The following is a 13,475-nucleotide window of genomic DNA, read 5'->3' on the forward strand; positions in this document are numbered from 1 at the left end:
CCTTTCTTCCAGTTGCTTGGCTAAAACCCTGGAATCCTCAGTGACTATCTTTCCCTAACGTCCATGACGCCCCCATCAGCAAATTTTATTGGTGCTGCTATCAAAATATGTCCAGAAACTAAGCACTTCTCTCACTCTCCTGTGAGTGAGAGATCCATAGCCTCCTGACCGTTCTCCCTGGTTTCAGCTTTTCACCTGCAGTTCTTCACACTGCATCAGGGGTCATTAAAATGTCACCAGTGCTGCTCCTCTGTTCCATATCCTTCAGTGGCTTTTCATGTCATCCCAGTAAAATCCAAAATCCTGTGTGATGGGCAAGAACCCACATGGTCTGGCCCCTGCTGCTGCTCTTTTTCATTTCCTGCTGCCTTCTCTTTTTCTCTCCCATTCTAGCCCTATCATTGCCCTTGCCATTCCTCAGAGACACTCAGCCTGCCTGTGTCTGAGGGCCTTGGCACTTGCCTGCTCTTCTGCCTTGCTGACTCACGCCAATGTGGCTGGCTCCCTCTAGCTCAGATCTCTGCTCACATGTCGACTTAGGAGAGAGGCCATCCCCCTCCCCATCACTCCTGGTCTCCTTACTTGCTTTGCTTTCCCTCTTAGCACTGTGCACTCTGATGTGTTATATGCAAATTCGTTACCTGAGTATAAACAATCGAAGCTCTATGGCAGTTGAAATGACCCAATGTGCTCTGTTTCCTGTTTATAGCCTGGGTGTCTCAAATAAGCCCTGACTGCATGGTAGATGCTCAGTACGTTTTTGTCTGATGAATGAGTGTGATGTTTTAAATGTTGACTTCTCCTGAGATGTATCAGTTTTTAATATATTTTCTTTGATTTATTCATTCATTCTGTAAAGCCCATCATTATGCATAATTGATATATTGACAAAAATAGTGCAAAGTCTTTTATTTTTAATGTTTTATATTTATTAGTTTTAAATGCATAGCATGTATTTTATACCTTGTGAAACATGGTCAGATTCTGGATTTCAGTTCTGGAGAATTTTCTCTTTTTCTTTTTTGCAATTGCAGTGATCAAAAGTTTAATTTTAAGGATAGATTTGCCTTGTAAAGTTAATTTACAGCCAGTTTTGATTGCTGTATAATAATGTATGTAATTTTTTAAGTAGTAGTGGTGGTGTTTTACCTTTCTTCTGTTTTAACATTTTAAGAATACTTTCCTTTCCATATTTATAGACCCCTTTCAAACAGTGTTACTTTAATCAACATATGAGGTGTGCCAATATACACTTTAATTCATATGTAGACAAGTATTTGAAATCAGATTTGTGTTAATAAAAAAACTGTGCTATCAACCAAGCCATTAATAGAAATAATTTTTTCTCTTTTATGTCAACTTTGGGACCCTTTCCTCTTCTCTGTTTCTTTCTTTCTTTCTTTTTAGAAACAGGGTTTCCCTCTTTCCCAGGCTGGAACCCAGTGGCGCCATCATGGTTCACACAGCTTCGAACTCCCAGGCTCAGGCGATCCTTCTGCCTCAGCCTCTGGAGTAGCTGGGGTTACAGGTGCACACCACCACAACTGGCTGGCTGATTGTTTTGATATTTAGTAGAGACGAGGTCTCGCTATGTTGCCCAGGCTGGTCTTGAACTCCTGAGCTCTAGGAGACCTTCTGCCTCAGCCTCCCAACGCCTCAACCTCCCAAAGTGCTAGGATTACAGGCGTGAACCACTGGGCCTGACTCTCTTTTTTGATATGAAATTGTCACAGTAAGCCAGATTCCTGTTACTCTTCAGAAAGAAATACTCAGTATACTTTCATGATTTCTGAATGCTTAGTCGTGTGACTGTCTATAAAATATTTCTTTTTTGAAACATCTGGTGACCAGTGCATTACAGATGAAGATTGCTTACGGATATAGAGTGCATGCATTCCAGGCAATATGGTCTTTTACAGAGAAAAATAACAGAGCAGGGAAGGGAATTGATACCAAGTTTGAGTATCAAACTGAGATATTTTGGATGCCAGAAGAGAATAATGTTAGTGTTTTTTTAAAGAGCTCGGCACCCATCTGCAGAAGTTTGTGTGAACTGTTTTTGAATCATAGGTTTGTTCCATGTGTTTGTTTTTGATCAGATGTGGATTTCTAAGTCATAGATGCCACATTCAGTGATAGCTTTTTATCACATTTAGGAGAGTATTTGATGAGAATACCTTAAACCTTTCAATTTAATTAAAGTGCAGTGTAAATTATCCATTGTACTTTAAACCTTGCAAACATGGCCTTCTTTGTCAGTTTTTAAACCATGATGAATGTTTCCAATAAGCCTGGCTGTGAAAATAAAGAATAGTTGTTTATGGAGAGATTATTAACTAGATGATTGTGGATTATCATTTTTTAGTCCTAAGAAAAACCCACTCCACTGTGGATCTTTCTTCCTCTAGCATCTGAAGTATTCAGCACTTAGTCCTACAGATATATTAATCATTTAATAAGGATAAACCACAACTCTTGTTGTTGTTTGTTTTTGTTTTGCTAAAAGAAAAACTGCTATTGAGATCATTTTCCTTGAGAGTTTTCTCTGGGAAGCTCTAATTAAAAACGAATAAAATAATCTGATTCAAAATACTAGTCCTGACCCAAACTACTGACTACAGAAGACACCTGGTCCCTGTTTTGAAGAAGCTAACATTCATTTCATTGGGTACATGTCATTACCACAAACAAAAGAAAGCTCATTTTGTATATATTGACAAGTTAGAATTTTTTGTTATTAACAGGTTTGGCAAACATCGAAAAGATGACAAGATTGAGAAAACGGGTAAAATAAAAATACAGGAATCCTTTACGTCAGAAGAGGAGAGGATGCGAATGAAGCAGGAACAGGAGAGGTAGACTTCAGTTACTTGATTAAACCTCCTTAGAAAGAGGTTCTTTTTTTTTTTCCTTCTACTTTCTTCTTTTTTAATGTAAAGATTTTGCATTTAATTACTCTTTATATTTCCTGTATCAACCCAAATATTGATGGTTGTGAGTGAATATACTGTAGAGATTTAAAAAAAAACAAAAACTTATATGTATTTGTGACATCAAAGTGGATTTTAATTGCTTTAGTTAAGATCTTTTGCATAGGAAATAGAACAGCATATTAGATGAATACATAAACATTAATACTGAATTTATGATTTAGTTAAAATAACACAAAAAGTACTTAAAATCCTGCCTCACTTATATGTGGATATTTACTATACTATAATAATTTTAAAGAAATACTCTTCTGGAAATAAAACTCTTCGAATTTTTGTATCACACTTTATAAGTATAATAAGAATTCAGGAGGCTGTTATTCATTATGTTGTTTTTCTTTCAAACCTGACACTTACTTCTTGATTCTTCTTCTATTTCACCATCTTCACATTTTGTGACATTTTCCACTTAAGTTTTCCATGTCTTCCAGATAGATTGTTACCTATTGTTGAATCATTTCCATGTTGAGAACTTAAAGACCAGTGAAACGAATGAAAAGAGTTACTCTAAGCAGGCACTCGAAAACCATTTTTCTAAGTGATTAGAATTTTTCTCATTATAATTCCAGGGGGTGAGAAAGCCATCTCACACTTTTGTTATTAGAGTTTACAGGCTCATAGTGAGCTTCTCTCTGTCATCACATTTCATTTTCTAAGCACCCAGAGTGAGAGGTACTATGCCTGTTTTACTTTGAGTAATCTGGGATTTCAGTGAGTTTCTGGTACCTTCATGAAGGTTATAAAGCTAAGTACTGTCCATAGCTAGGACTGTAGCCCAGCGTTTTTAAGATTAAGTCCAGTATTCCTACCATAATTCTAAAGCTAGGATGCTTTTACTCTAATACTTAATGAATGAAAGAACTGAAAATGGTATCCTACAACACTTTTATTTAAAAGAGATTAGTGTTTGTGTATTTTTTTATTCATCGTTCTAATACCTCTAAGGGTTTGTTTGAGTAGAATGGTTACTCTGAGTCTCCGTAGCTTTTCAGGGTAGAAAATAATGTATGAGGGAAAAATACAGATTTTAAATTTATGAAGCAAGTGTGCCGGTTCTTCCTCAATTTTTATTCTTAAAAACTCATTTCACCTTGCTTTATAGGACTCTTTCTATTTTTTCATCAATTTTGGGATTCCCAAACTTATTAGTGAACTCACTGTTTTGGGGTTTGGGTGCATAGTGTTCCTTTGTGCATGCCATAGCATTTAGTGACTCAGAATTATAAACTTCCATCCTAGAAGAGTTTCTTCTCCCCTAAAGGAGGAGACTATACCAGGTAAATGTATGAACTCAGATTCATCCACAGGCAGATATGTAATTTAGAGAGTAATCTCAGTGACAGAAACATTAGACCTCCCCCTATATCTTGATACCTGCCACAGGGGATAGATAGCTTCATTAATCCTGTACTATTTTTCATCTTCTAAATATTCTTTGCAGTTTAAGGTGACTGCTATGTTTCCATGTAGAATTCTATCAACGTTTTCCAAAATACTTGTATGATGCTTAGTCAAATATTTCCAGCCAAACAATGATTTTTACATAATGGTTTCACTTGTGTTATTAATTTGCCTAAGGCACAGTTCACTTCTCAGTTTTGCTTTTAATTTCCATCTCTGTACCTCTAATGATGCAATACTTCTGGGAACTAGGTTGATCATAATGAATTTACAATGTACAGGAGGCCTAAAATAAAAATCTTTCAGGGTCAAGGAACAAGTGAATGGTCCATTAAAAAAATCAATTAGGCTCATAATTTAAGAAAATTATTATACTTTGACTTTGTATTTCAATAACAACTTTTTGCAAGTATGTTTTATTTAAACTCATGGATTTTGTAATAGAGCAAGTGAATGCAAGAAACAGACTGAACTACGAAGTGGAGTAGGTTTGGCGCTTGTGTTTTAATAGGGCAAGCCTTCTTCCATATGTCCTCCTTTCTGTTCTGCCTGTAGTATTGGCAGTGTTCTTTTTGAAAATGGAAACTGCAGCTTCATTGAAAAAATTTTGACTGGAGGAATCAATAAAAATAAATAAACCACAACTTATATTCTCCTTACAACCTTTCCCTCACTGCTGACTAGTAGTGAAATATCTCCTGGGATATTATTTGCTACTGTACCTATTTGAATTCCAAAAATTATTTTGGCTGGTTCCATATAAAATTAGAAAACTCAACATTCCCCCATGAGTTATTGTTGTCCACAGACCAAAACTTTTTTTGCCTGTGTACATCTGTGAATCCTGAATATTGCTCAAGATATAAATACTGAAAAACTAAAAGGGCTACGAATATAATTTAAAATTTTTTTTTAATGTTAAGATCTATTTAGATGGTGACAATAAACTAGATTGTTCTGAGCAGGGTCCAAGATTAAGTTTGACTTCATTCTTGCTGACCTTTCCTTTCCGTCACTCGCTACCAACACTGTGAGTTTGCCATCCATGTGGGAGAAATGGACTAGGAAGATCACTGTATGGATCTGTGCTCCGCTCTGCTAGCCCTGCCCTGCCTCAGACTAGAGCCTCCATGAGTACAGTCTTCTTGAGAAGTGGGGAGTCTGGGCATGATGCCAAGGGGGAAGGTAACGGGTTTTCTGACATGCTGTTTCTGACTTCTCATTCTGTAGCACTGAACCTAGGTACCCTATCTTTTCAGAGATGCTGTTGGCTGCATTGGAGATAGACTGGAAAACTAAGCAAAAATGTGAATTCAGTGCTTCGTCCCTCTGACTTGTGTTTCAGGCATGCCTAGGGACAGCACCTCAACTGATTCATTTCCACCACGTGAAAGGTTTAGGCACCAAACTCAAAACAGAACATGCTCCAATTAAGTGATCTACGTAACTTCAGGTCTACTTAGCCTCCCATACAAAGCCCAGTGGTAGATTTCTCTGTTGACCAAGCATCACAAATAACATGTTGGCTTTCTGTTATTTTTACTCTAGTGATACCTCCATGTATTTTTAAATGGTAGTATATATACTGTGTGGTACAGGATTGCCCAGTGTTCAGCAGCAGAGAGAATGTGTTCTGTTTACAAGTATGTTTGAGAAACACTTGTTTAAACCAGTGTATGCATATTTTTCTACTCTGTTATCTCTCAAAATTCTACCAAGTTCATGTACATTATGAGTCACCAAGATAGGAACAGAGAGTCACCATTCTCCAAACTTATTTCTTCTCAAAACATCCTCTCAACCCCTCACTTTTTGCTTTTCCTGGAATACTGACATCCCACAACATTCTGAGTCACTGGGGAAATACCGAGGGCAAGTAAAGACCGTTGACTCCTGGCTCAGCCATATCCAGCTTACTCCTCTAACTGGCTGTAGAAACCAGAGTTGATTGTTTCATAGACCTGCGAGCAAGTTTAAAGCAGTGTTGTAACCTGTCTCTACTTTCTGGCTTCTGTTTTGTGGACTGAACGAAAGTATGTGCTTACCACTGCTCCTTCTTTTTCAGTTTTCTCTTTCCCACCTTTCTCACTTGTTTAAAACATTTACCTTTTTAAGCTGTAGTTCTAAGTTTATTCTAACACTGAAAACTACAGAAAAATTTGGGAGAAACCCATAAAATTACAATCAACAACAAAAAAAATTTATCTGAATTAACACACTGTTAACCTACTGGTCTGTGCCATTCTATTCTTTTTTTTCCTATAAAGTACACATTTTCCACACCTATGTACTTTTAAGAAGTTGACATCTATTTTCATTTTTATTTTGCATTTTTAGGCATTCTTAGAAAATCATGTTAAATGTTTTCTGGATCACGGTCAGGCCTGTGTGAACAGGCAAATGGGAAAGAGGGACAGAAAGAAGGAAAGATGTTCTGAACCAAAATATTAGTTGTGATATCTGGCCAAATTTCCCAACTCTCAAATCATATTCTCCTCATGTGATTCATTCTATTAAATGAGGTTTATAATGTTAGCTGGCTTGTATTTTGTAGTTATTCAGCCATTGAAAGCTATTACAATATTATTATCTATATCTACATAGTAAGTTGTGCTTGGGAACATTTCCAGGGATACTGAATGCTTCTAGTGGAAATATGTAAAAGTTAATTACTTTCTTATGAAATCCTCCTAGTATAGAAGGAATATTTATAAATCTCCTTAGGAAATAGATGATCTGAAACTTTCCATTATTCAGTGTTCTAATCATCTTTCCAAGCCTTGTGTTTTCAGTACTAGACCATTGAACTCTCTGTGTCCTTCAGTGGGATACTCCCCATCTTGGTGTGTCATTTTGCGAGTTTATGTGGATTTTCTGCATGCCAATTCCTCTCTTTTTAATTTTACCAACTGCTTTCAGTAATACCTGCTTCAAATAATTACTTGAACTTTTGACAGACGTTTTTTGTCATCTCAGTTGGTAGGATCCTTTTCAGCAGATGATACATGTTTGTTTTCCTAACAATAATCTTTGCATTTAAATCACTTATTGTCATGCAAAGATTGCCTTTTAAAAATTAACCTTTTATGGGAAACATTTTTTCTATCCTGTAGCATCATTTTTCATGTTTCTTTGACCTCGTGAATCCTTTAGAAAAGTCAATTCTAATCAATAGTTTCAAGGTTTTTTTTTTGTAATTTTTATTGCACAGGTAAATAAGATTTTTTTAAGACTCTGTTAACCTGCTTTGTAGGATGTAACTACTTAGATAAATACTTGACTGGGTGTGTTGGCTCACACCTGTAATCCTAACACTTTGGCAAGAGCATCACCTCAGCCCGGGAGTTCGAGGCTGCAGTGAGCTGCTGTGGTTGTGCCACTGCACTCCAGCTTGTGCAACAGAGTGAGAGCCTGTCTCTAAAAAAAAGTAAATAAATAAATAAGGAAAAAATATAGATGAATATTTGAGGAAAATTAAGCCTTAGGCATACTATATATTTGAAACTGATTTTATTGACAGATACTGCAAATGAAGTAGGAAAATGCAGTTTGATTTCTGACGAGAGCTGTCCTAGATGTATTTGGCTTAAGAGCATCTCTCTGCATTGGCAATAATTGTAGGTGCTTTAATACCCATAAAAGCCTGAACATGACTTGAGTGAGTATCTGTTGAGATGTCTTTGTGTCTGTTGGTTAGGGAAATACTATTCTAATGTTTTATTAGTCAGTATAAGACAACGGTTCTTGTTGTTTCACAATATATTAAGTGTATCAGACAGTATATTAGTCTATTCTCATGCTGCTATAAGGACATACTCGAGACTTGAGACTGGGTAATTTATAAAGGAAAGAGGTCTAATTGACTCACAGTTCCACAGGGCTAGGGAGGTCTCAGGAAACTTAAAAGCATGTCAGAAGAGGAAGCAAACACGTCCTTCTTCACATGGTGGCAGGAAAGAGAAGAATGAGAGCCCAGCAAAGGGGGAAGCCCCTTATAAAACCATTAGATTTTGTGAGAACTAACTCACTATAACAAGGAAACAGGAGGGGAAACTGCCATGATTCAATTATCTCCACCTAGTCCCTCCCATGACACGTGGGGATTATGGGAACTACAATTCACGATGAGATTTGGGTGGGGACACAGCCAGCCCATATCAGATAGTATAAGTCTTTTTAAAATTATTATTTTAATAATGTTGTTTTCTGTCTCAGGGATCCCTTACCTTTGTTAAGAGAAAAAGATTTAAACGCGTTAACATTAAAAAATTGATGTAAAGCTGCTCAGAAGGCTGAGGTGGGAGGATCACTTGAGGTCAGGAGTTCGAGATCAGCCTGGGCAACATAGCAAGACTCTGTCTCTAAAAAAATTTTTTTTAATTAGTGGGGCATGGTGGTGTGCACCTGTAGTTCCAGATACTCAGGAGGCTCATGTGGGAGGATGGCTTGAGCCCAGGAATTCAATGGTGAAGTGAGCTATGATTATACTACTACACTCCAGCCTGGGCAACAGAGTCAGACCCCTGTCTCTGGGCAGGGGGGAAAAGATAATATAATCAATTGTTAAAATAGATGATTACAGAGCTTTGGGAAGGGGAACAATCAGTGGGGCTGGAGTTAGTAGTGACTGCTTCATAGAGATGGCAGTTTGGGAGCTAGGTCTTGTTCCCAAGAATGTGTATAATTTAGCAAACTAGAAAAATTCTACCCTCAGGTTCAGTCTCCCTCCCCCTAAGCACAAAGCTTATGGAAGGTGGGTAGTCTTTTAACTGCCTGGATTCTTCACAAGTTGTGATTGTGTTAATGGTTAGGAGTCTCCCTGTTAATGCTTTCTTTTATCTCTTTTTCAACTTCTAACCATTTTGTATTTTAAAACCAGTTTCATCTCATTTTAGCATTGAGGGATGCAAGTTAATTTTCCCTCCCACCTGTTCTAGGGAACCACTGTGTATTTCAGCAACTTGCTGAATTCTTCCTGGAATTCCAGTTCTCCCCTGGAATTGGAAGTGTACCTTTAAAACAGTTGTTTTCACTCAAGAAAAGTTTTTTTGGGACCCATTTGGCATATGGAAGTCCTTTCTTCTCAAGCAGCTTTTACCCAAATATGACAAAGATATTAAAATCCCACTTAAAATTGGAACTGTTATCAGAGTAAGAAATTTAGTGGATTAGTTTCTCTTTTTTGGGAATTCGGCATTGGCACCAAACTGGCAGCTTACCTACTGTTAGGGGGCAGTGGTTAGATTCACCTGGCAGGGGGAGGACCACCCAAAGGATGCATGAGTTGAGCTGCAGTATTTTTGAAGTCTGCCATCTGCTAAGTACTCTGAGGGCCAAATAAAGCCTTCCATCAGTGGACTATAACTGCTTTAGCAACAAACTGTTCCTTCCAGTTGTTTTGTAGCATAAATTTCCTTTTGCCATGAATTTGGGTTTTCTTTATTTGATCAATTTCTATAATAATGACTTTTTGAGAGAAGAAATACTGTTGGGAAAAGATCCATGAACTGTTGTTCCCAGAATGAGGCTTCTGGATGGCAGTGCAGTAAGTTGGGGGTAAAATGTTTCCCAAAAGAGTTGATTGCAAGATCCTGAACATTGTTTTGAAGATAGTCAACAACTATCTGATATGTAGCAATCTGAAATTTATTAAAAACATTTTTTCTGTTAAACTAATATTAGTATATTCTATCTTCTGTAGACATTAACAACTTTTTTTATTAAAAATCATTAAAAGTTTCTATTTCTTGTAATCTTTAAAAAAAAAATACGCCATGAAAAAAGAGTTGTCTTGAAGCATCATAGCTTTGGAAATAGAGGTATTTGGTATGTAACTGGCAGGTTTAAGGACACCAGTGGTTTTCCATCCTAAGGAGTTTGGTCACTTCGGTGGTGTTTCCCATACCTGGTACCTTTTCTGAATATATAAAGACTATACTTTATGTTCATAAAAAGTTCTTTCATCTTATTCTACTGCAATTAGTGCTAAAAGCCATTTATTGTAAAAGCAAAAATACTAATGAATAGAAATGTTACAAAAACAGAAGCCTTGTGTGTTTTATCTTCATCGAGCGTCATCCATTTTAATTAGAGAAAAGGGGAGTGAACACTGTGACAAGAGCCTGGAATTAAAATCATTAATTGATGTCAAGCTGAAGAGAGACTGTTAGCATGAATATTAGTGACAGCAGGAAAGAAATTAACCTTATTACTTTATTTAGTATATTACATTATTTTGTGTATTATTCTCTATGCAGGTTCAAGGCAATTTCATTATCATAATGGAAGACTGTTTTTTTTTTGTTTTTTTTTTGTTTTACAAAAAGGAAAGATGTATTTATGCTTGAACATAATAAGTGGAAATGATAAGTTCTTTATTAAGTTAAAAATGTCTTGATAAAAGATTTTAATTGTTTGATTTTTTTTTTTTTTTCAATTTTCAAGGATAGGAAACAGTATAAATGTTGTCCATCAATGTCAGGTGGTACAACTGCCTGTGATAATCTGAACCTCAGAATAGTTCTTTTTAGAACTAAGAAGGACTTACTGAAATGTTTAAAGCAGAAGACATTTATGTCTTTTGCTGGGTTTTGGACTAATCAGTTGCTTCTGTCATTGTTGAGGTTTGGCCTGAGATAAATGGGATAGAGAATGCTGAACAACAATCTGACTGTTCAGAAAAATGAGTGACTCTTACATCTTGGAGATAATTTGTGACCTCAGGGTTACAATAAAAGAGTAAATGGGGTATGCTTTTATAGCCCTGGCCATCTGGATCCATTAAGGGCTCAACTGCAAGATACTCACTGTCTTTTCAAAGTTTCCTTAAGAAGTCATGTTATTTTTATGAGGACACCAAACATGTTTTTTTTCCTGAGCCAAATATTTTCTTACTGGAATACATTTCTCCACAGAGTGGAAATACATAACATGCAAATATAACCTTTTGGTTGTGTTAGAAAGTTCATTTTCTCACTTTGTAACAAGACATTCAAATATCAAAGAATATAATAAATTCAGTTGTGTCTTTTGTTAATTTTGCTTGTGAATCGCCACTAAAATTTATGAAAATCACAGTGCATGCCTAGTTTCAAAAGTCTACTCTAAAGTGCTATTTGTACAGCAAGCCTTATTAGCATTAATTTCTAGAATGAACTTGAGAATGCACATTAGTTCAGGCTACTGACCAGATCTGTTAGCCTTTTGTGGCAGTAGTTCTACCCGGTGGACCACACGTATGCTATACTTTTATTCTAAGGTTTTCGTCACCAGTGTAAGCTGCCACATTGGAAAGCAGTGATGCAGGTTTTAGAACTTTGGGGATGACATTATTGGTAATGACAAGATAAGCAGTACAAATACAATTCCTTCATTATTGGAGCCTTGAGGAAAAAAATCAGTGCTTCTGGAAGGTATTACAGATAGGGCTTTAATGTTTATTAGACTTGATGACTGGTGGTGATTAGTCATAATGTACAAATTTGGGTAAAAGAAGGCAGTTGAGATCTGGGCTTTATAAATAGTACTTTATGCTGGGCACTTCTTTTGAGAGACTGACTTGTTAGAAATTGACCACTAATTAATATTATTTTGTGTCTTTTGGAACAAAACAACACTCAAATCCAGGACCCATCAGTAATATAATGAAACTGATGTACAAGAAGTTTGGGGAGATTATTTAGGTTTGTGCCTCCCTTGAAAAGAGTGTGTTCCTATTCTCTTTCTGATAGCTTGCTTTCTTAAGAGGGATGCATTTTCTGACATAGGTAAGCTGGATTTTTCACTTTTAATGAATTGAGCTTCATGTATCATAGAGTTTAGTCATTAATAAATCAGTCTGAGTCATTCTCTTTGATTTTTGAGGGTTCTCCAAATTCAGAAATTTCAGCTTTATATTTATATAATTATACTTAGGTCTGTTGTGTTCCTTCAAATTTCTTCAGTTTGCCAAACTTCAAGACTTAAGTGAATGCCTAGTCACCCTGGATATTACCTAAGATTAAGTGATTGACGAATGGTGACCAAATATCATAGTATAGTGGGTTGTCAGATAAGCGATCATAATTGAGTTTAAAACTAATATCCCATTGAATGTAAGAAAGAACTCATTTTCTTCTTTCTGCTAGTGATTTCTGGCCAAATCCAGAGTCAAAAAGATATTAGGGTGCAAATAATAAAATTATCTCCTAACTCCTATCAGCTTTCCATTATGGGTAGCTAGTATTTAGTGGTAACCAGCTTTTATAATAGCATCCTTAACTGTCATTGTTAAATAGCATAATTAAGTAGCATCTTTAATTGCTCTTAAATGGATAAATGGAGTAAAACTTTAAAAAATGTCTAGTAGAATTTTAGCTAAATTTGACATTAGAATTTGAGTTGCCATTTCTCCTGTTGGTGTTCTGTCTGTAGAACTTACAGTCTCAGAGTTGTTAGAATCTAGAACAGTCCTGATAAAAGTTTCTAACTTTCTAATATTCGCTTATGAGGTAAGAAAGTCATTGATTGTCACCTCAGGAAATAAGGTTCTCCTAGGGTGTTTTGGGGAACATGAGAAGCAGTTTTGGTTGCCCCAGTGGCTGGGGGACACTACTGGATTACATGTGGCTGTGACCAGTTCTGGTGAAAGTCCTGCATGGTGACAAATAGCCCCTTCTCAAAAGTCATTGGGTCCTGTTGAGAAACACTGAACTAGGTGAATGTATGTACTTTTTATAGCTGGGAGAGAAGAAAAGTCAGACAAATTTGATTTCCTGTATTCAAAATTGGAAAACAAGAGTGGGGTGATGGTGATACACTAGATACAAGAAAGAAACAAGGAAAATGCAAAGTTTGCTTATAATGGTATGTGACAATTTTCTGTCTTTAAAAAACTTTCAAGTTTGTAATAATTTTAGATTCATATGAGGTTATGAATATAGTACAGAGAGGTCCTATGTACCCTTCGTCCAGTTTCCCCAATGGTTAAGTTAGATAACTGTAGTACAGCATCAAAACCAGGAAATTCGCATTGGTATAGGGTGTGTGTAGTTCTGTCATCACCTATGCACATTAGTGTATCCACTCCTATAGTGAAGAAACAGA

At 36.4% G+C, this 13,475-nt stretch overlaps 1 protein-coding gene across 26 annotated transcripts in view; it reads left to right on the plus strand.

Annotated features, from left to right (window-relative positions):
- PARD3 (par-3 family cell polarity regulator) overlaps positions 1 to 13,475 on the plus strand; it is a 725,699-nt gene that overhangs the window by 547,352 nt on the left and 164,872 nt on the right. For 22 of the 26 annotated variants that reach the window (XM_033209510.1, XM_033209519.1, XM_033209522.1 and 19 more), the window contains one exon: positions 2,745 to 2,855. The exons of the other annotated variants lie outside the window; for them this stretch is intronic. In XM_033209510.1, the coding sequence (XP_033065401.1) occupies positions 2,745 to 2,855 (111 nt within the window). The remainder of the gene's footprint in view (positions 1 to 2,744; positions 2,856 to 13,475) is intronic. 26 annotated transcript variants of the gene reach the window in all.

The sequence above is a fragment of the Trachypithecus francoisi genome, unplaced genomic scaffold (assembly GCF_009764315.1).
Source record: "Trachypithecus francoisi isolate TF-2019V2 unplaced genomic scaffold, Tfra_2.0 Lachesis_group9, whole genome shotgun sequence".
Taxonomy (NCBI): domain Eukaryota; kingdom Metazoa; phylum Chordata; class Mammalia; order Primates; family Cercopithecidae; genus Trachypithecus; species Trachypithecus francoisi.